This window comes from Neopsephotus bourkii, unplaced genomic scaffold (genome assembly GCF_033783945.1).
Source record: "Neopsephotus bourkii isolate Nb327-2 ecotype Australia unplaced genomic scaffold, CSIRO-AGI_Nbou_v1 NB_369, whole genome shotgun sequence".
NCBI lineage: Eukaryota > Metazoa > Chordata > Aves > Psittaciformes > Psittacidae > Neopsephotus > Neopsephotus bourkii.
Window position 1 is genome coordinate 411,888 of NW_026900875.1, and position 21,767 is coordinate 433,654.

The 21,767-nt window shown below is 42.1% G+C and overlaps 1 protein-coding gene across 1 annotated transcript; it reads left to right on the plus strand.

Moving 5' to 3' along the window:
- Nucleotides 1-252: 252 nt before the first annotated feature.
- On the plus strand, nucleotides 253-14,918 carry LOC133209867 (cytochrome P450 2J6-like). The gene is made up of 9 exons (XM_061348735.1): nucleotides 253-738; nucleotides 2,034-2,196; nucleotides 5,641-5,790; nucleotides 6,868-7,028; nucleotides 8,613-8,789; nucleotides 10,618-10,759; nucleotides 11,399-11,586; nucleotides 12,729-12,870; nucleotides 13,982-14,918. Exons 1-9 carry the CDS (start codon nucleotides 568-570, stop codon nucleotides 14,158-14,160), a joined length of 1,473 nt encoding a protein of 490 aa, XP_061204719.1. The 5' UTR covers nucleotides 253-567; the 3' UTR covers nucleotides 14,161-14,918.
- Nucleotides 14,919-21,767: the final 6,849 nt, after the last annotated feature.

The following is a 21,767-nucleotide window of genomic DNA, read 5'->3' on the forward strand; positions in this document are numbered from 1 at the left end:
CTGGCAGCAAAAACTGAATTGACAACCACATTTAAGGATAAGCTACATAGTGTTTGTGACTAAAGCTCCTGGCAAATCTGTTGTAACTGACATATAACACTCATAATCTGAATTAAGCAATTCTGACATGAACAACTATGAATGTTTTTAAAGTTCCCAAGGAGATGAATCTGAGTTTCACCCATGTAATTTCCAGTGGTCACCAGCTCTTACTTGGTGTCATCCCAATCCAGATGTCCCAATACACACCAGCAGTTCCCTGACATAAGCTTCAGGACAAATACCTCGATTACAAGCAGTTGCAAGTTTTCACAATGGGGCTTGCTGTAACCAGCTAGGTGTGTTTTTGGTCAGTGATCAGTGTAACATATCTCAGTGTGGGAAATATATGGGGTGCAGGAAAAGGGCAGGCAGTGATGAAGAGGGAGGGACAGAGGGAGGGAAAGGAACTGGGATTTGACAGAACTCAGTCTGCAGAGACAGCTGGTGGAACAAAAAGGAAAAGCAGCCTTTCCAGGCTCCAGTACCTTCTTTTTGATAAAGACAAGCTGATAAGTCAGCTCTGAAATGCTGACAATAAGTCAAGCTTTTGTGGTCCTGATCATTTTTTTGTTAATTATTGAGTTTTTCAAACTGCGAAAGGCATGCAAGCAATTCCCTCCTGGACCAACTCCTCTCCCATTGCTGGGAAATTTGGTGCACCTGAACTTTCAGTTTCATCGGGATCTTTTGATGGAGGTATTTCTTTTAAGATGCTCTTAATTGGTTAATTTTAGTTACAGCTTAAGCAAAACCGATATGCTAATAGCAAAGTGAAATTTTGAAGTCTTAGAAAGTTACAGATGAGGCATGGACACATAAAGATCAACTTGATTTTTACATTCAGGTCACCTTTTTGTGTGGAATATGTCATCTTTACAAGAAATGTAATGTTCTTACGAATCAAATAAACTTTGGGGACAAGGTTTCTGACTTGAATAACAAGTCAGAGAATACCAGTTATTGAAAAGATGTTTCTCCACTGCTGCTAAGCCCATACATGTTATTTTTTTAAATTCTGACACATTATCTAACTTAATGACAGATTGGCTGATGTGGTGCCTGTGCTTGTAACATGGAAATGGCATACATTCCCTGTCTTCCAACACCTCCTTTAAAACTATGGTTTTGCCACTTGGTTTTAGAAGCAGTTGCTCCTCCCTAGGCCGTGTCAGTCCCTCCCTGTACTCTGGCAGTAATTCTTGTAATGGTTTGCAGATGACCTCTAGTTCAGCTCTATGCTTGAAACAGTATGCACAGATCACTGAGTGCAGTGTAGACTCAGGCAGTGATGCTGTAAGAGGGAGAGGAAAGGCAGTACCTAAAGAATTATAAGGAGAAGCAAGGATCTGTTGTGATCAATTGGATGAAATTCTGGTGGCCCCTTAGACACTGTCTACCACCTCTTTTGTATCATGTGTGTGTTGAAGCAGAGTGCTATTGTTGGGCAAAACTTTTTCTACAAATTACTGAATTTCCTCTATCATACACTTGTCCCTGCTTGGACATCTCTCTGTCTCCAGTGATCACTGCTTTCCTGTGAGGAAAGCATGACTGCACAGAACCGTGGGGGACATGGTCTAGGGTGAGGCATCCCTGCCCATGGCAGGGGGATTGGAACTAGATGATCTTAAGGTCCTTTCTAACCCGAACTATTCTATGACTCAGCTGCAGCCCACTGGCACTTAATGGCTGTTGACTAGTTTCTGGCAGTGCCTCCTCTTCTGGAGCACGCAGATGGAGCAGATTTAATCACTTAGTTTCCTTTGCAATGGAAGGGTTAGCTGGAGGTGTAGAGTCCTAGAGAGACACAGAGCATGGCTGTTCCACTAATGAGGTACAAATATTGGATTAGATGTGATGCAAAGTAAGTGATGACTTTTTCTTCAGTTTGCTGCGGTGTTGCTGCAGCCTGTGCTTTGAAAAGAAATTAATTTTACCACTCCCATAAGCAGTTTCATCTGTTCTTTTCTGACATCTTTTTCCACTTACAGCTGGCAAAAACTTATGGCAACATATATACTCTGTGGTTTGGGTGGACCCCAGTGATCATACTGAATGGGTATCAAGCAGTGAAGGATGGCATGACTACACACCCTGAGGATGTTGCTGGGCGGATGGTGTCACCTTTCTTCAGAGCAATGGCCAAAGGAAAAGGTGAGGTTTTCCTGCCATAAGTAATGCACAGGAATGATGACTTAGCAAACTATTCTGCTTTGTTAGGTCTTCTACCCTCCCATTCCAAATGCTTTTCCATCAGATACATGTCCAAGTCCTCCACCAGCTCTTGAGAATAACTTACTATTGGCCATGGCACTTTTGTACCAAGCTTTCCCAATTTTGGGAAACACGCCAGATCAGGTTGTTTCTAGGTGACCTTTTTGCTATGATCAACATGGATACTGTCCTAGCTCAGAACTCTGCAGTCTTGCCCTCCTCACAGAACAATCCAATTTGCAGCACATGATTTTGCTGAATGTTCCATGCAAAGCTTGTTTATACATTTGCTTACTGTATACATTATGGGTGCCAAACACCTTCCATCATGAGTAAGAGACTTATAACACCAGCCTTCAGAAGTCTCCTTTTTGTGTTTGCAGCCACTCTTAAGCATTTGTGAGAGTGCCTCCAGCACTTGAAAACCCACTTCTCCTCAGTGTATTTCAGCAGTCTGCAGTCTTTCCTTTTTCCTCCCCTGCTTCTACTATAGTATAGCAAACACAGATTGTTTAAAGCTAAATCACAGCAGCAGTTCAGGGCTCTTCAGGTAACCACTGGTGCAATTTAAGTCAGTGGAATGGTGTCCCTTCCAGAGGAGATACTGGAACCAAATGTCACTTATCCTTTGAGTTCAACATCTCACATTAATTGATCTACATCTCCATAAACATACCCTGGCCCTGTACACCACTCTGTACAAATTCATCCAGTTATTCCTTTCTTGAGCATGACTGTTTGAATATAGCTAAAGCAGATCTAAAAAGACATCTTAAGGTTGTTTGGGGTTTGTTGGTTTATTTGTGGTTTTTTTTTGTTTTGTTGTTGTGTTTTGTGTTTTGTGTTTTTTTTAATACATCAAGAAATGGGGCAATCAACCTTAAATTGCCCTTTTCAAAGCTCAACTACAGTCAATATTACAGTTTGGGTGTGTTTGGAGTGCTGCTGAATCTCGTACTCACCAACAAGGAGGGTCTGATTGAAGTGGTAATGGTCAGTGGCAGCCTCGGCTGCAGTGACCATGAGATGGTGGAGTTCAGGATCCTGCATGGGAGGAATAGAATACCTAGCAAGGCCACAATTCTGGATTTCAGAAGGGCCAACTTTGGCCTCTTCAATCAATTGCTAAGCAAAGTTTCATGGAAAAGGGTATTAGGTGGTAAAGGGGCTCAAGATAGTTGGTCAGCATTTAAGGACCACTTCTTCCAAGATCAGGATCAGAGTGTCCCAATGGGTAGGAAATCAAGTATGTGAGCCAGGAGACCAGCATGGTTAAACAAGGAATTGCTGGGCAAACTCATGTGGAAAAAGAGAATCTGTGGATTATGGAAGGAGGGGCTGGCCACCTGGGAGGAATATAGGACAGTTGTTAGGGGATGTAGGGAGGCAATTAGGACAGCTAAGGCCTCCTTGGAACTTAATCTTGCAAGTTGGGTTAAGGACAATAGAAAGGGCTTTTTGAAATACATAGTGGATAAAACTAACACAAGAGGCAATATAGGCCCACTGCTGAACGAGGTGGGTGCCCTGGAGACAGAGGATATAAAGAAGGCAAAGGTGCTGAATGCCTTCTTTGCCTCTGTCTTTACTCCTGCAGACTCTCCCCGGGGGCCCCAGATTCCTATTGCCCCAGAAGGAGTCAGGGCAAAGGAGGAGTTTGCTTTGGTAGATGAGGATTGGGTTAGGGATCAGCTATGCAATCTGGACATCTATAAATCAATGGGTCCGGATGGAATGCACCCACGGGTGCTGAGGGAGCTGGCGGAGGTCATTGCTAGGCCACTCTCCATCATCTTTGGTAAGTCGTGGGAAACAGGAGAGGTGCCTGAGGATTGGAGGATGGCAAATGTCACACCAGTCTATAAGAAGGGCAAGAAGGAGGACCCGGGTAATTATAGACCGGTCAGCCTTACCTCCATCCCTGGAAAGGTGATGGAACAACTTATTCTTGACACCATCTCTAGACATATCAAGGATGAGGGGGTCATTAAGAGCAGCCAACATGGTTTTACCAAGGGGAAGTCATGTTTGACCAACCTTATAGCCTTCTATGAGGAAGTAACTAGGTGGATGGATGATGGTAGAGAGGTAGATGTGGTTTTTCTTGATTTCAGTAAGGCATTTGATACTGTCTCCCACAGCATCCTCATAGATAAGCTAAGGAAGTGTGGGCTTGACGATCAGGTAGTGAGGTGGATCAAGAACTGGTTGGAAGGAAGAAGGCAGAGAGTTGTGGTCAATGGTGCAGAATCTAGCTGGAGGTCTGTGACTAGTGGAGTCCCTCAGGGGTCGGTGCTGGGACCAGTGCTGTTTAATATTTTCATCAACGACCTGGATGAGGGAACCGAGTGTACTCTCAGCAAGTTCGCTGATGACACTAAACTGGGAGGAGTGGCTGACACACCAGAAGGCTGTGCTGCCATTCAGCGAGACCTGGACAGGCTGGAGAGTTGGGCGGGGAGAAATTTGATGAAATTCAACAAGGGCAAGTGTAGAGTCTTGCATCTGGGGAAGAACAACCCCATGTACCAGTACAGGTTGGGGACTGACCTGCTGGAAAGTAGTGAAGGGGAAAGGGACCTGGGGGTCCTGGTGGACAGGAGGATGACCATGAGCCAGCAATGTGCCTTTGTGGCCAAGAAGGCAAATGGCATCCTAGGGTGCATTAGAAAGGGTGTGGTTAGTAGGTCAAGAGAGGTTCTCTTACCCCTCTATTCTGCCTTGGTGAGGCTGCATCTGGAATATTGCGTCCAGTTCTGGGCCCCTCAGTTCAAGAAGGACAGGGAACTGCTTGAAAGAGTCCAGCGCAGAGCCACAAAGATGATTAAGGGAGTGGAACAGCTCCCTTATGAGGAGAGGCTGAGGGAGCTGGATCTCTTTAGCTTGGAGAGGAGGAGACTGAGGGGTGACCTCATCAGTGTTTACAAATATGTAAAGGGTGAGTGTCAGGATGATGGAGCTAGGTTTTTTTCAGTGATGTTCAGTGACAGGACAAGGGGCAATGGGTGTAAACTGCAGCATAGGAGGTTCCATGTGAACATCAGGAAAAACTTCTTTACTGTGAGAGTGACAGAGCACTGGAACAGGTTGCTCAGGGGGGTTGTGGAGTCTCCTACATTGGAGATATTCAAGGCCCGCCTGGACAAGTTCCTGTGTGATGTACTCTAGGTTACCCTGCTCTTGCAGGGGGATTGGACTAGATGATCTTTTGAGGTCCCTTCCAACCCTTGGGATTCTGTGACTCTGTGATTTCTGGTTCCCGATAATTTCACCTGAAGATGCTTGTATAACAATGTATTTCCTGATTCATTCCATATATTTAATGTTTTTAAATGAATTTTTCATGCCTATGCCAAATATTAATATGCCAGGGAATACCCTCAGGTATTATATTGGCAAGTGGTCGCTCTTGGAAGCAGCAGAGACGCTTTAGTATAATGACTCTACGCAATCTGGGAATGGGGAAAAAAGGCCTGGAATATCAAGTGCAAGAGGAGGCCTCTCACCTGGTGGAGTTTTTTGCGAACTTAAAAGGTATGTATCTGCTAAAGTATGGATCCAGGACTAAAAAGTGTCTGATTTCTTCAGTATACAAGTTTACCTCTGCCTTTCTAGGGTTGGGGTAGGTCTAGAGTGGGGCATCCAAAGCCCAGAGCTGACAGAAGGTAGTGTCTCAAGTGTGATTTTTTTTTTTCCTAAAAAGCTGTTCATAAACCCACTGAAGTTGGGAACTTCCGAAATTCCACCTTCATGGGCTTATCATTTCCTCTAAGATATGATTGTACAATGATACGATGTCACCGAATGGCACAGCCAAGCCATTCTCAGACTGCCTATAATAGCTAACTAAAAAGTATTGCAGAGCTTAGCCATTCCTCTACATTTCAGTAACACTAGATGCCATGAGGTAAACTGGATATTTTATTGTCTGTCTGGATAAGTATTTATCAGCAAGAGAATCAAAGAAAGTAGGAAGTGGGAGAGAGCTTCAGTGGATTATCAGGTTCACCCTAGAGTCCAATCTAAGATAATTGCTATCCAAATAATTTTTAATGGATGTCTATCTCATAACTTAAAAAAGAAAACAGATAGAGATATGATGATCTACCAGCCATAGCTGAAACGGCAGTAGTTTTGTTATGTACACTTTGCAGTTCCCACCCATCTACTCTGCTTCTTAAACGTTCCCAAGTTCCTTCCATCTTTCCTCCTAAGTATTTTTTTATGTTTTTGAACATGTCTGTCACTGCCTTCTCTTAGTTCATCTCCAGTAACATTTCTTCCTTCCCACATTCTGACTTGTCTTCTTCCACACAACTGAGGACAGCACATTTGATATTATATCATCTAACAGCTCTTATCTGTACAGTGTTATTTCACAGGAAGGGTTATGATATTGTTTTAGAGCTATCAGGATACAGTTTAATCGTGTCCTTTGTTCTAAACTATGTTTTATTTTCATGAATATATATTAATGCCACATCTCTACCCTCATTCGTGCCCTAGCTGGGTAAAGAGAACATTTTTTGTAATCTCTAATAACATCTCCTATCTGCATGAGGAACACCTGAAGAAAGCATTGAGAGTGAATACCCATTTCTGTGTTTGCAGGACGACCTGTGGATCCTTCTTTCCCTCTTTTCCATTCTATTTCAAATGTAATTTGTGCTCTTGTTTTTGGATATCATTTCTCTGATGAGGACAAAACCTTCCATGAGCTGATCAGAGTCACGGAGAATTTATTCAGATTTGGAGGCAGCTTTGTGCATCAGGTGAGTAAATAATATGCCTTTTTTCTCTCCCTCCCCCTCCCCCCTTTTTTCCCCCTGAAATAGGTAGAAAATGGTAGTGTGGATACAAAAATAGGACTTCTTGTAATACAGAGCAATTGAGAGCTAAGAGATGTTCTTGGGGCCCTTACTACCGTGTCCTGGGTTCAGCAGTAGCAGTCATTATTTTCCTTCTTAGTAGCTGGTGCAGTGTTGTGTTTTTGACTTTCAGCCTGGGAACACCACTGATAACAGATGTTGTTAGTTGCTAAGTAATGTTTAGTCTGACCAGGGACTTTCTGAATCTCATGCTCTGCCAGGGAGGAGGGGAAGCCAGGAGGAAGCAGAGACAGGACACCTGACCCAAACTTGCCAAAGAGGTATTCCATACCACAGCATGTCATGCCCAGGATGTAACTGGGAGCAGTTACCCAGAACGGTTAGATCACTGCTTTGTCGGGCTGGGTATCGGTTGGTGGGTAGTGAGCAGGTGCATTCTCTCCCCTTGTTATTTCCCTTATCATTATTATTATTGGTGGTAGCAGCAGTGATTTGTGTTATACCTTAGTTACTGGACTGCTCTTCTCTCAACCCATGGGAGTTACATTCTTTCGATTCTCCTCTCCATCCCTCTGGGAGCTGGGGGGAGAGGGGTGAAGGGATGGGAGTGAGAGAGAGAGACTGCGTGGCTGGACTTAAACCACGACATACTACCTCCTTGGTTTTGAGGCCATTTTTAAGAACTCTCTTTGCAGGTTTAAAGGGGCATGTCTCTGATTCCTGGCTTTTAAGTCTTTCAGCGTTTCTGAGACTGTTAACAGAAATCTTTACATTTCATTTGAGACTGGAGTTTGTAATAAATTTGATCTCTGTAATGCTGCTCTTCCCACCTCTATTTACTTCTCTTGTTAGGTCTGAAAGAAAAAAGAGAGGAGATAAAAATGCCATTTGCTTGGCAGGGTGGAATGTCAGACGCTGCAAAGAGAGAACTGTCCAAGCTATAGGACAATTCTTTGAGTTGACAAATATGTGTATAAATACATAGACAATAAATGTATGTGTATAAATACACATAGAAGATAAAATATTTCTAACCACCAGAACAATTATTGGTCCTATAGTAGTCATGAGAACTCTGAGAGGGAAAATTAAATTAGCTCATAGAGTGATACCCAGCCTACATTTTCTTTCTGTGAGCTCCACAATTTCCACTGGTTACTTGGGCCTGCAGACTTGTTAATTCTAAATAGCCACTTGCTATGCAGAAAGGATGTCCTTACATTTTGAGTGTGTGGGACTTAGGGTCTCCAGCTGTGCAGGACTAAGGACTTCTACTGATCTGCATTAGTTAAGTAAAGTTACTGGCATGAGAAGAGTGTGTTCAGTACTCCCTTGACCCCCAAAAGCATGTCAAAATTACTAGTAAAGTTTCCTCATATGATGGCAAAAATCTACTCAAAGCAATGCTAATTTGTTTACTCCATTATCAATGTTTCCAGAAAGGACAATTCAGCCTTTTGGTGCTTCTAAAAGCAGCTTTGTTAGTGACAGATAATTTACACTACCTCTTGTCTCTCACTCCCACAGCTGTATGAAATTGTCCCCTGGCTGATGTGCCATCTCCCTGGTCCTCATAAGAAGGCGCTGTCTTGCTATGATGTCCTGAGCTCTTTTGCAAGGAAGGAGATCAGAAGACATGTGGAGCGAGGGATTCCAAATGAACCACAGGATTTCATTGACTTTTACCTGGCTGAGATGGAGAAAGTAAGTGTTCATTCTTCCTGATCACACTTTTATGAAGTGTAAGGACAAATAGACCACTAAATACAGTCTGACCCCTTCTATCATAGTTTCTTACATTTCATAGACTCTTTAATGTGAATACAGTAGCTTGGGACTTACCAACTCTGTTTCCCAGAAAGGCATCTTGTTTTATGTTTTAGTTATATGAACAAATTATCATAAAGTATTTTAGGGTGTGAACTCATGAGCTATCATGCACTTTCCATAAATATCCATGTGATTACTTCAATCCTGTAATATGATTGGGATTTAATATGATAAATATGAGACAGTTTGTTGGTTACAGAACTTTTGCAGACCACCTCATCTTCTACAGCAGGGTACCTCATGTTTACAGTGGGATTAAATGTGCATGCATAGATAATTACTCTGAAACAGCTGATATGCTGCTTTGGGTTTCAGTGTGCATCCTAATACTGGCTCTTTGTGCCACACAACTATATGGTTCCTCCTCTGAGCAGAAACCATTTGTGGAGGATCTTCCCTTTACTGGAACTCCCTTTAGGTCCTGGTCTGAAGAGACTGTCCATTCCTTAAAGGATTGCCAAGCTGTCCTAAAAATCCCTTGGTATTATTCAGTATGGCAGCACCAAAGAGAGAGAAGTCCTTCCACCTTCAGCCTCATCCCTTTCAGCAGTTGCACCTCAAAAATGCTTGCCTACTTGATCATTTGACCAACCTTGGAATAGGTATTTTATGCATCACACCTGTCAGCTTTCTTGACAGATGGATGCTGTCATCAGCAAGTCCTAAACAGGATGAATTTGGGGGTCCCAAGCCTGTTCTCACTGTGTTGCCTCTAATTTCCCCACAGTTTGGGGCATGATTGTCTTGCATCTATATTCGAATTGGAGGGCCTAGGAAACAATTTCACATGCAATGCCATAATAAGCTGTTAATCTTCTTCTCTCACCAGGCTATTATTTTCCATAGCAGGAAGTGACTCATGAGCCAGAGAGGCTCTGCTAAGAGCACCGGAGTTTCTGCTTCAAGCTCAGACATTTTTGGATGCATTTCGGAGCTAAACAAAGCATCTTTTTCTTAGGGTAGATGAAGTTTATGTAGCTTCTACATCTGGCTTTCATCTAGTCAGGCTGCTGTGTTCTCAGTGTTGGCTCATGGGCTCTGCAGGGAGCTGATATACCTTCTTGTACATTATGTCTGAGTGACTATGACAAGATTTACAAAAATAAGCATTTTAGAGGCAAAGATGCAGTTTATTCTGGTGTCAGGGGTGTAAGTCATAGCAATATGTTTATTTTTAAATGGTTTTGCCTAATGTGTTTTCTCTAATTATTTTTATATTTTATGCCCTTACTATAAGAAGAAAATACTTGGGTACCTCTCTCCTACCAGTTCACATCTGTCCTGGAATGAGAGAAGAAATTACTCTCAAGATCTTCAGTTGAGATCCTTTTATTCAGATAGGTTTTTCCTTGGTATTTTCTACCACCATTTGACTGTTTTGGAGAGACCAAGGCCTGAGTGACATTGTGGAGCACTTGTTTAGGAGTGTACTCTAGGCTAACTGCAAAACCTGTAGTGTGCTTTAAAGTTTTTGTGATTAAGTCAAGAGGTATAAAATTGCCTGTTTTTTAATGAAAGAATATTCCATGTCATGAAAATGAGCAATGCAGACTTACCATGTTCATTTGAGAAACCATTAATCTCATCAAAACCTACTATTTTGAATATTCTTTGTGCAAATGGAAATAAAGACTCCCCACACAGGAGGCATTCAGGATGGCCTTATTTTTATGCTTTAACTTCAACTTTTTATCATCTACAGTCTAAAGATGGGGTCAAGCCCAAGTATGATGAAGACAATTTGGTATATGTTATAAATGATCTTTTCCTCGGTGGATCAGAGACCTCAAGCACAACTCTATACTGGGGACTTCTCTATATGGTAGTGAATCCAGACATCCAAGGTGAGAAGGATTCTTGCTGTGAAATGTTGTGGGTACTCCAAATGCTAGTGATGGCTGAATATAATGAGTTGCAGGTGCAAAAGCCACTAGTTGAGCCTGGCTCTCACTCTCTGTAAATACAAAGAATGGCAGCAGAGGGAAAAATCAGAGGCCATCCGATCTCCTGACCAAACCAGGTGGCTGAAGGCACTTGCAGTGAGACAAAAGTTGGCTGTACTTAAACCAACTCTGCTCAATTCATTCCTTGCACTGGGAATTAATATCTAAGGCATTTATGTCAACTTTGCAAACAAGATTTAGATTTTTGAGATAAAGTGAACTAAACAATCTCCAAATACTTCAAAACCTGGAGCTGATTGGTTTGCCCTACACCCATTGAGCATTCCATAAGATAAAAGTCAGAGCTGGAATAAGTACAGTGTAGTCATTGCTTATGATTCTGGACCACATTGTTATCCCCTCCCTTCTCCCCTACCCCTGTTTTTATTTTCATATATTAAACTCAGGCATTAAATCACAAGTTATAGACTTCATGTGCTGTGTTGAAACAATACATTTGAATGTTGCTCTGAGAAAAGACATATGCATAAAATATTTTATACATTTTTCCCATCTGAAATACTGTGTATTTCTTAACAGAGAAAGTGCAGAAGGAGATGGATACTGTTTTGGGTCCTTCACAGTTGATTTGCTATGAGGATCGGAAAAAACTGCCTTATACAAATGCTGTGGTTCATGAGATACAACGCTTCAGCAACATTGTTTTTGTTGGCATGCCCAGAGTGTGTGTGAGGGACACAACTTTGCTAGGATTCCCTGTCAAAAAGGTACAGACAGCCTCTGTTCTTTCTTCAGCAGAGACATTAAGCTTTTATTTCAGTTTAGCAACCCATTTTCCATCTATAAACTATGCTTCATATAACCCAGAAATGTGGTGCCTGGGGAAGGGTTGCCATTTGTGGCTCCAGGAATAAGTCTCTCACTCAGCATGTTGACACTCAAGACAACTCATAAGGCCCCTGCCCCTACCACAGAAGCCTGAAGTTTCTGCCTAGCTGATCAAAGCACAACTGCAGAGACCAGTTCTACTGGGCTGGGGATAGACTGAGAGGGGAAACTCACTTGCCAAAGCACTGATTAAGACATCCCTGCCCAGCTGGGCACTGCCAGCACTCCTGGAATGGAGGAAGACTTGTGAGAGTATGGCTCATAGCTCCACTGACTCCAAGAGCTAAGGGACCTACCTGAATCTGTAACAGCTGACAGACTGACAGCTACAGCTGACAGTGAGGATGTTGCTCCCACATACTGCCTAAGACTGTTCAGAGCCAGTAAACCTGGGTGCCAGTTCTCAGCGTAAAACGCTATCAAGAAACAGGAATTGGTTGCTTTTATTGCAGGAGAGATGGGAGAGGCCAGCACCATTACTGGCATCTGGGACTGGCCCTACCTAACTAATTTTGTGGTAAAGGTTTCATTCCTGTCTGCTTCTGACAGCCAAGTAGCTAAGGCACACAAACTGGTCTGCTGGGAATAACCTGTAAAGAAAAAGCCTGGAGTACTACTGCTAAAAGGGCTCAGAGGTTGTTATCAATGAAGTACTGCAGTTATTTCTGCATTTCTCTCTCTCTTAAGCATGACAGAAGGTTTCCAATGCTGGGACCTGAGTATCAACAAGAGAGTTCTGCTGGAAGTGTTATAGAATAGTTGCAAAGTGGTCATAACACAGTTGTACCAACATCACCAGTGCTGTTAACACCCACGACACAGCTGCAGGGTTGAGAAGATAACATTCAACTCAGAAAATTATCACAGACTCCAATTTTCTAGGAAAACAAATGGTCTTCTAACCACATCGTATCTGCTCATTACAAAGAAATGGAAAAAAACATCAGTTTTATCTGCCAGGCAGAAACTGGTAGGTGAAAATCTACAAGTTGGAACTAAATCAACAGTTTCTTCCTTGCAGGGCACTATTATTATGCCAAATATAGCATCTGTTCTGTATGACCCTGAGCAATGGGAGACACCTCGAGAGTTCAACCCTGGCCACTTTCTGGATAAAGAAGGAAACTTTATACCTCGAGAAGCCTTCTTACCATTTTCAGCAGGTAAATGCACTGCCAGTTTGAACTGACCCAACAAATTAGATGAAGAATACAGAAGTGTGAGACTATGGTATTTCTTCAGATAACATCTCTCTCTGCTGTGTGCTGCTTTTAAAGAACAATATTGGATTGTTTCTGCCACAGGAGATGCTTCTATGCTATCAGACCCCAAGCTGTTCTTAGGACTCTGTAGTGGAAATCCAGCTTAAACTCCTGGATTTCTCAGGCATATTTCATGCTGCAGTCATCCACAGATTTTGACTGTAGTATTTCTTATATGTACATTTTTTCCTGAGAAGCAATGCTTCCTGTGTGTCCTGGAGTTACTTGTAATCCTTTTTAAAGGAACAAGCTGAAAGAAAAGCAGAATGTATTCTGGTAAACAAAGGATTAAGTTCTTGCTTACAGAACTGAAAATCCAGTTGCAAAGGAAGGAAATAAGGTAACTACACAGTTAGCAATCACATTTAGCCTCCAAGTTCCTACTCCGTTGGTTTTGCTTTAGTTTCTCTGTTGATATAGCAGAGTAGTCACTTAGTCATCCACTCAGGAGTGATTTCTTAATGCAAATGGCTTTTTCTTTCCTTTCATTTGTCTGCTAATCTGGAAATATGAATGTATTATTTACCTGCTCTGCTCATGCCATTGGTTCCAGTGATGAATCCTTGGAAATTACATTGGTCTCTTGTTTCTGCCTGTAAAGTGGCTAACCCTTTGTTCAGTTGCAAATGCAGTTGCTAAGTAATTTTGATCCACTGACATTAGCTCACTAATAAAGCACACACAAACAGCTGGCAGATTCTTTGTGTATGACCCTGAAGCTCAACAGCGTAAGAGGAAAAGAATTTTCTGCCATGCCAAGCAAGGTCAAGAAAGAAATGATGGTGTACCTCAGGCACTTTCACCAAGATTTTTATTTGGCATTTCCTAACCTATGAAATTGGATGCGATGTCTCTGAGAAAGAATTCAAAGTTTTGATTCTGTGGCTTTCATGATCCTGGCCCTGAACAAAAGAAAACACTCTGCTTATAACAAGAATGAATGAAGTTATTATGAAACTGAGAAATTCCTCAATAATTCACTTTCCTCTCCCTCCCCACCTTCTTTCTGCAGGGCACCGTGTGTGTCTGGGAGAGCATCTGGCAAGAACTGAGCTCTTTATTTTCTTTGCCAACCTGCTGCGGGCATTCACCTTCCGGCTCCCTGAGGGGGTGACAAAGATCAGCACAGAGCCTATTCTGGGTGGTACGCTGCAGCCTCACCCCTACAGGATTTGTGCCATTCCACGCTAGGCTGCCACACATCACAGAGCAGCATGGGACATCCACCTTCATCTCAGTGCATTTCCTCTCAAATGTGTAAATCTCCTCCTTCTAGCCAGGATATTGGCATTAGTCTAGACCAGGGCTATTCAGAAAGTGCATGCAAGCCACAATCCAGCCTATCAGTCCTTTTGGTCCAGTCCTTGTGAAATCCTCAGATATTCTTTCAAGGATCTTAACCATTTGCTCATCTTGGAGTGCACTTGAAGCAATATGCTATGGTTCCCACTTGATGCCTGCATGCTGTGTCCTAGCCAAGCAGAATCATGATAATGCTCACTCCTGAGCAAACCTCAGTAAAATTCAACAGAGGATCTTAACAAGAGCTGAGTAGGTGTCATTTCTGTGAGTGGTTTGATGACCTCAAGGAATTTGACTCTGAAAAACACACTTTTAAAACCCTATTTCGGTTTCAATGTCCTGAACTTTGCCACTTCAATTTGTTGACAGGTTGCAAATGACAAAAAAACCCATCAAACCCAAACAAACAGAAAACAACACCCAAACCCAGGAAACACGTTAGAATGTGGGTGTGTTAATGTCTTCATTTCATGTTTATGTATCTCCCATAATGAAGATAGAGGGTCAATTTGAAGTTGAAGAAAGAAACTGAATTTTGGGGTCTATTAGCAATGCAAATGTGTGACTTGGGAGCCTGATCATCATTATAATGTATTGCCAAGTGGCTGGTTTGTTAGGGTTGTTTTGGTTTTGGGTTGAGGAATTTATTTTTTTTCCCTAGCACACCCATTATTGCTCCTGGTTGGATGAAACATGAATGTGGGATGAGAGATTCACTTTGCCAGCAGGTTACACTGCTCACTTCACATCAGAGGAATGTAGAGACTTGGGAAGTCAGCCTCTAGGGCTATCTGAAAACTCAGCTGTCCCCCGTTTTCTCTGGGTCCTTTTCTCCTTTCAATACAACCTGTACCATACTGCCTGCTCTCCATTAATCTCTTTCCAATCTCTTTCCAATCCTACTGCCCCAGTTCCAGTTCCTATCTTTATCCATAGAAACTCTATTTCAGGATTCACCTTCCCTTTTGGTTTCCCTCCTCCTTTCATCATATCAAGATTCTGTCTCCTACACTTTTCTGCACAAGTGTTAGTAGAGGAATCAGTGCTGAGTTGAAAACAGTGACCAGTGAGTTTTCAGAAGGGAGCTTGGATGTTCTGATTTATTTGTCTGTGGCTCCAGACCATGAAAAGAAGAACATTGTAACTATGGAGGGTGCACTGGAGGTAACTTAGTGTAAGAAAAGACATAAATAACAACATGATGCAAGAATTTTAAAATAGCTGTTACTTAATGTAACTGCTCACTGGGCCTAATTGACTGAGACAGTTTAAGCATACAGCTGGAGGTGACAGTCAAGTTCAGCTGTAGCTTTGTTAAAGCAAAGTGCTGTAGTATTCTTGAATGTAAATCACGTTTGGAAAGGATTCGAATATTGGAGTTGGGTAGAGATGTCTGTAAACACTGCTATAAACTCAGGTTGAATTTGTCTGAGGACCAAAAGTGCTTTTATGTTGGAATATAAACTCTTTGTAATTAAATAATTGTGGTACATCTGAATTTAATGGATTTTAAATGGAGCAGAATGTTACTAAAAAGAAGTGAGAACTATCGAAAGTCAGGCTGAGCTGGACCAGATCCTGTCACGCCTTGTAGCTCTGGCAGTAGTCTGCTCCAGCACAACCCAGCATCTGTGGGCTTGCTGGGCTGGGAGAGAAACTGGGACAGCAAGGGGCTTCACAAAAGCAATAGCTGTCATAAATAATCCAGCCTCCTGCTCCACACAGCATATCAAGTACTGTCCTGCTTCTGCTGAGCCTCTTTCCATCTTTATCTGTGCTTGTCCTCCACCCTGCCCTCCCTCCTACCTATTCCACTAGTCCTGCTGGGCATAGTGTCTCTCATTGCCTTTGCCCACTCCTCTTGGCATCCTGCCACTCACTGAAGATGCTTCATGATAAGATGCGTGTGAAGCTGATTGTGCTCAAGGGCTGGAACATTACATCCATTGAGACTGCAGCTGTACTCAATGCTGTTGATAGATAGCTTCCCTGTGACTGGGGAGAACTCAGAAATGGCACAAAGTGGGAAAAAAAATGGTAATTTACTGCCCATTTCAGCCATGCAGAGACCCTGCCCACTAGAACCCTAACAGGTACTACAAAGATGCACATTTGATTTTGAAAAGTCTACTAAAAGCTTGGCTGAAGGTCAGGAGCCCCCCAGCTCTTCCTTCAGGAGAACGGGTTTCCAGACAGTCTCACACAGGAGTTTTGTTGCTCCTGAGCAATGGAGCCAATGTGGGTGTGTAGCCTCCTGTATGGATTAGTCCACATGGGTTAAGCAGGCAGACACAGTATTTTGAGCTGGTTTGGAAACCCACTGCACCAACTTACACCCATGTGTTCCCATAAGGATCTAAAGAGAGGTGATGGCAAACAGAAACTCAGGAAACCTGATAAAATTAAATTTGCTCTTCCCCCACTCCCTTGGGAAGCTTGGGAGTGGTTCTGGGCTGGAGAACAACTGTTTCCCCTCTCAGAGATCATTCTTCCAGTACTTGCCCAGGGTTACATACCTCCATCTCCTGGACTGGCTGACCTCTGGCAGTGGAGAAATTTAAAGGCTATGAAGAAAGACCTGAAATGATGCCAGACCAGGTGCTGATGAGGGGTGACAGCAGAGTCATCTCTGAGTGGCTCAAATGACTTTCCTTGTCTCCTGCCCCCAGCCCTTCTCCTCCAAGTGCTGCTTTATCTCCTGACCATCACCTTGTCATCACTTTGCCAGCTGGCTGCAGCTCCTAGGAACAGGTCTGTGTTACACCATCAAAGAGCTGTCAAATTAAAAGGTGCACACCCTGATGCTGATGGCTGGAGTGAGGTAACACTTCTTTCAAGTGGAGTGACTAACCCTTCACATCATCTTTTTTTTTCTATAGCCAATGTCAACCAAAGGTCTCTAAGTTGTGGTAGAACTGTCATCTTTATTATATGGTTTGGAAGGGTTTGGAACCAGGTTGCAGGTGTTTATTCCAGGGAAAGATGCATACAGCTGAGTGTATTGCTTTTTAAATCACAGTGATTCTTTTGGGGAAAAGTGAATTTACACCACAGCACTGCAGAGGTGGCTCTTTGTTTATTTGCAGGGTAGTGGGAGTGTGTGAATCCAGAAAGCTGAAAATATTTCACATTGATAAGAAAGAGCTGCCTAAGCTTATATGGTGCTCAGCTCTGCTAAGGCTACAGTTGAGGAAAACATTGCAAGTAGTCCGACACCAGGATCCTCCAATTTTTTCTTGTGCTTTTCTTTCTGTTTCATGGCAGGGCTCTCCTGGGTAGCAGCATTAGTGTCACAAGCACATGGCAGGCTGTGTGCCAGTCTCCAGGGATACTGTTCATTGCAGCAAAAAAAGCAAGCAGAAAGTAAAGACGAGAGCCTTGTGAAAACGTTTGGTAGATTTTGCATCCATACAAAGACTAAAACAAAAAGTTAATGTTTTTCCTCTTCTGTTCAAACACATTGTTTGGGAAACTGGTTCGTGTCAAAGGGTCAGGCTAAATTGTCCCTGTTGATGCCTCAGTGTATGAACCAGTGACTCAATGGTGTGTAGTGGAGGAACCTGACATCTGTGGGATTCAATTTTGAAAAAGATACCGTCCATTGCAGCAGTGTAGCACATTTGGGGGAACTATTTCTCTACTTTTGAGGAGGTCTAGAAAACCCTGAACAGACAGTAGGTGACAGAAGAGGAAATGTTCGCTGTCTCCAACAGAAGGGCTGGCAGGTGTCAAATACAACAAAAGGGGAGAATCGTTCAGAAGAACCCAAGGGGATTGCACTGCATGTGCTTGTTGGTAAGCTATGCCTCCTCACTGGACTTGTACTAAACAGTTATTTCTGCTCAAAAAGCAATTGGATAAACCTTCAGCAGGAAAAATACTTTTGGGTTGTTTTGTTTTAATACCAGTACAGTGTGTCTGGATTGTCCTATTCTTATAAACTTTCCTAAGGCATGTGCTATCATGCGCTGCCAGAAATGGAACATGAGACCAGCTGAGCTTTCTTCTGATACAATACATCTTGTGCTTAAGTTTTATGCAATTTATTCAGAATTAAAATAGTTCAGTATTTGTCTTCCATTTGAACATTTATTATCGCAATCCTACATTTTCCATTTGAACAATTTGCTCTAACTTTCAGACAGTGCCCTGACCAAATGCCTGCTGAGACATCACTTGGGAGACTAGAAAAAGATGCTTATTCAAGCAACTTGTAATCCTGAAAAATGAGCCAAAATGCACTTAAAGTTATTCATTTGCCTTTGACTAAAAGTCTTGCTGCTGGCTCTTTGAAGCTTTATTTATTCATTAGCCAGATGTCTTCAGGTGAGAAAAAAGGATTGGGAACAGTAAATCAAATTTTCCTCATTGCTAGAGTGAAATTTTTGGTTAAAAAAAGAACCCCAAACTATAACATGATAACTGGTTAAGGGTTACACGCACTTCCTTTAATGTGTTATAAAGGAACCATGTATCTTCAGATCTGCATTCAAGTCTGTGCTGTCAGGGCAGCTTTGAATTAGGAATTGTGGGTAACCCAAGATGAGGAAATCCCTCCCTATAAAATCCTTATACTGTAAATGTTATTATCTGCCCACATTTTTTATCTTCAATATCTCCATTACATTTTCCATTGTGAAATGCTGCATTAATTATGGTTGCAGCTGAACTAAATTGAAAGAAACAGCAAACCTCAGTGTCATGAAAGAAAAGATTTATGGAGACTTGGAGACAGTTGAGTTTCAGGATGTGAAAAATACAGTTATTGTATCCTCAAAAATCACCCTGAACTCAAATATTCAGTGCAAGAGAGACAGAAAGAGAGGTCTAGGGCTGTATAAGCAGAAACAATGCAGAATAAAACAAGGAAATCCTTTTGAGAATAAAACTGTATAAGGAATATTGGATTTATGCTGGGTGTTTGTTACAGCTAACAATAAAAGTTAGACAGATCTGATGAGCCATACCACATAATGATTGCAGGACAAGAGATGGCAAACATGTGGTCTGAAGAACATTCATTGCCATTTGACTCAAAGCAATATGGCTAAGGCAGCTTTGTGTGTAAATCAAATGATGGGAGATCTGGGCACTATGATTTGAATCAGCAAGTCATTTTGCTAGATGAGATTTGTACATAAAAAATGTACCTAAGAAATGTCAGCTGTTCCAACACACACAGGTAAGTTTAATTTCATTTGTACCCTAGCCTTCTGAGATGTCTCTCTAGATTGAAAGGTTGGAATCATGCTGTTAGAAGTTGCTTTCATTTGTCAAGGTGAATTACACTCCAATGCCTTTTTGCCTTTTAACAGTCGTTCACAACAGGACGTCTGGTCTAATCAGCTCTATCAAGAAGGTGCCTTCTCTGAGACCAAATCTTACAGACAACAGGTTTTGCTTGCCTTTTTTCTTTCTTCTTCTTTTTCTTCTTTTTTTTTTTTTTTAATTTTAGCTCAAGTGAGTTCAAACCAGTTCACATCATGATTTATAAAGGAATGACAAAGAATGAATTTATGATTCTGTAGGAGTTCAGAGAGTGTAGCACAGAACCAACACAGGCAACTAGACAGCTGCAGGACACAAGTCAGGATCAGCAGCCTAGCTTTAGTTAGGGTGCCAGTACCCAAAAGCATCACTCACATTCTGAACTGCACAGTATACAAAGTTCCTGAGTGATTGTAGACTGATTACAAGACAGCATGCAGGATTCAGTTCTCCGCCCAGTGCAGGGAGATGAGTGAACTTTCTAAGAAGCAAGGTTCATGTAACTCGGGTATCAGTGTAATTCTTAACAAACCAACAATTTTTAATCTTCATTTATCCATCCCATAGGGGAGCCTTAACTTCCTGATCCACCTATTGACCTGCTTCTATTGCTCAGCAGGAGGGTATAACAGAGTTCAAGTGGCCAGTATTAGTTGCTTCATTGTTAGTGCTGCTATATTTGACAGAGAAAGGAAATATGGGCAGCTGCTTCTCAAAGAGGTATTTTATCACAATGTGAGCAGAGTTTGTGCCACATAGCGCTGATCAGCTTGAATATTTCTAGCCTTCTGTTAAGTCTGAAGGTACTTTAGGCTTGAGGCAGCTGGATGGGGTGAGTGCAGGTCTAGGGATTATTTTAAATTTGAATTTTATTTTTCATAAGTCTTTTACTTCCAGTCTCTGTTAAATTGAGTTTGAACCTGCACTCCTGAGCACTGGTAATCTTGTCCATAATCTTTGTTATTTGTGTAATCTTTGGTAATCTTTGAATGCTCTTATGGTATCCTCCTCTCAGCAGCCTCCATCCTGTGATTCTTCTGGAGCACACAGTGCCAGCGCTTCAAAGACATAATGCATGCACCTGAAACCTGTGTTGGTGCTGGTACTCTGCGCAGCAGGTGTTTTCAGAGCACTGTCTTCTACAGATATCCTTCTGGCAACTAAATATGCCTGCTTCACTGTGTTTAGTGTGTTGGCTATTTTGTAATGTTCTGTATGTGTATGAAAACATAAAGTTCAGTTAGTCACAGTAAAATCTGCCAGGCATGGATACTCACTGGATGAGATAAGATATATTTTCAAGGATGGTACCTAATGATCTAGTGTTAGGTTTGACTTGATTTAACGTCCTCACTGATGATTTAGAAGAGTTTAAGAGTACAACAAGCTTTGCAGTGTGACATTTTTAAACGATTCTCTTTGAGGAACTCTTAGAGGGAAAAGGGGTTTATGGGCCTGGCTGAACATAAAAATGAAGACACAAGGTAGAAAATAATACATAGAATAAATCCAGACAAATAAAACACAGGAAAAATAGTCCTAAATTACCTGGGTCATTTCTCCAGCATGCTCTGAGAAGCTGCTACAAATCTGTATGAATGATCTGTTAATGTGGTTCCGTACTGCTCTGCTGCTTGGAAGCAGCTCATATTAGCTGGAGCAAATCAACGGCTTCATATGCACAGGTACATGGAAAGATATATTGTAAAGATCAGTTTAAAACTGTGGGGTTTAACTATAGATTTCTTCTTGCTCCAGAGGCATTCCTAGGAAATGAAGCAAGAAAATTTAAAAAACACAGCAGCTGTGAAACCTGTTTTTTAGCCCAAATCAAGAGGGTTTCAATTTTTTTTCCTCCTTCCATGTACATGGAATGAAATTTTCCATTCAAAATAGTTTTCACAATTGCCCCTCCGAGGGAGAAGCAACTCTCAGTAGGAGTTGAGAGACTACAGTGCACTGGTAGAGAAATAGCTGGTGGAAAAGTGTCATATACTAAACATCATCAGCCCAACTGCCCCTGCTCTGCTGGAGGTTCCAGAAAAGAAAAATTACAAGTGTAGAGAAGTGGTGGGAATAAGAGAAGCCTCTCTCCTACTGTAGGATTAAAAGAAGTTCAGCTATCTTCTGGTGGTCAGCATTGAGGACAAACAGGGAACAGCAAGGAGAGAAGGGAGTGATTAGCAGCTCCAGTTTTCTTTTCCTAGTCTAGCAGTGTCTGAGTTGTG

Bases quoted from the DNA above. Each gene is read 5' to 3' on its own strand.
- LOC133209867 (XM_061348735.1), top strand. From the start codon at position 568: ATGCTGACAATAAGTCAAGCTTTTGTGGTCCTGATCATTTTTTTGTTA. The intron at 5,791-6,867 runs GTATGTATCTGC...CTGTGTTTGCAG, and splicing joins GTTTTTTGCGAACTTAAAAG to GACGACCTGTGGATCCTTCT. The intron at 11,587-12,728 runs GTACAGACAGCC...TCTTCCTTGCAG, and splicing joins TAGGATTCCCTGTCAAAAAG to GGCACTATTATTATGCCAAA.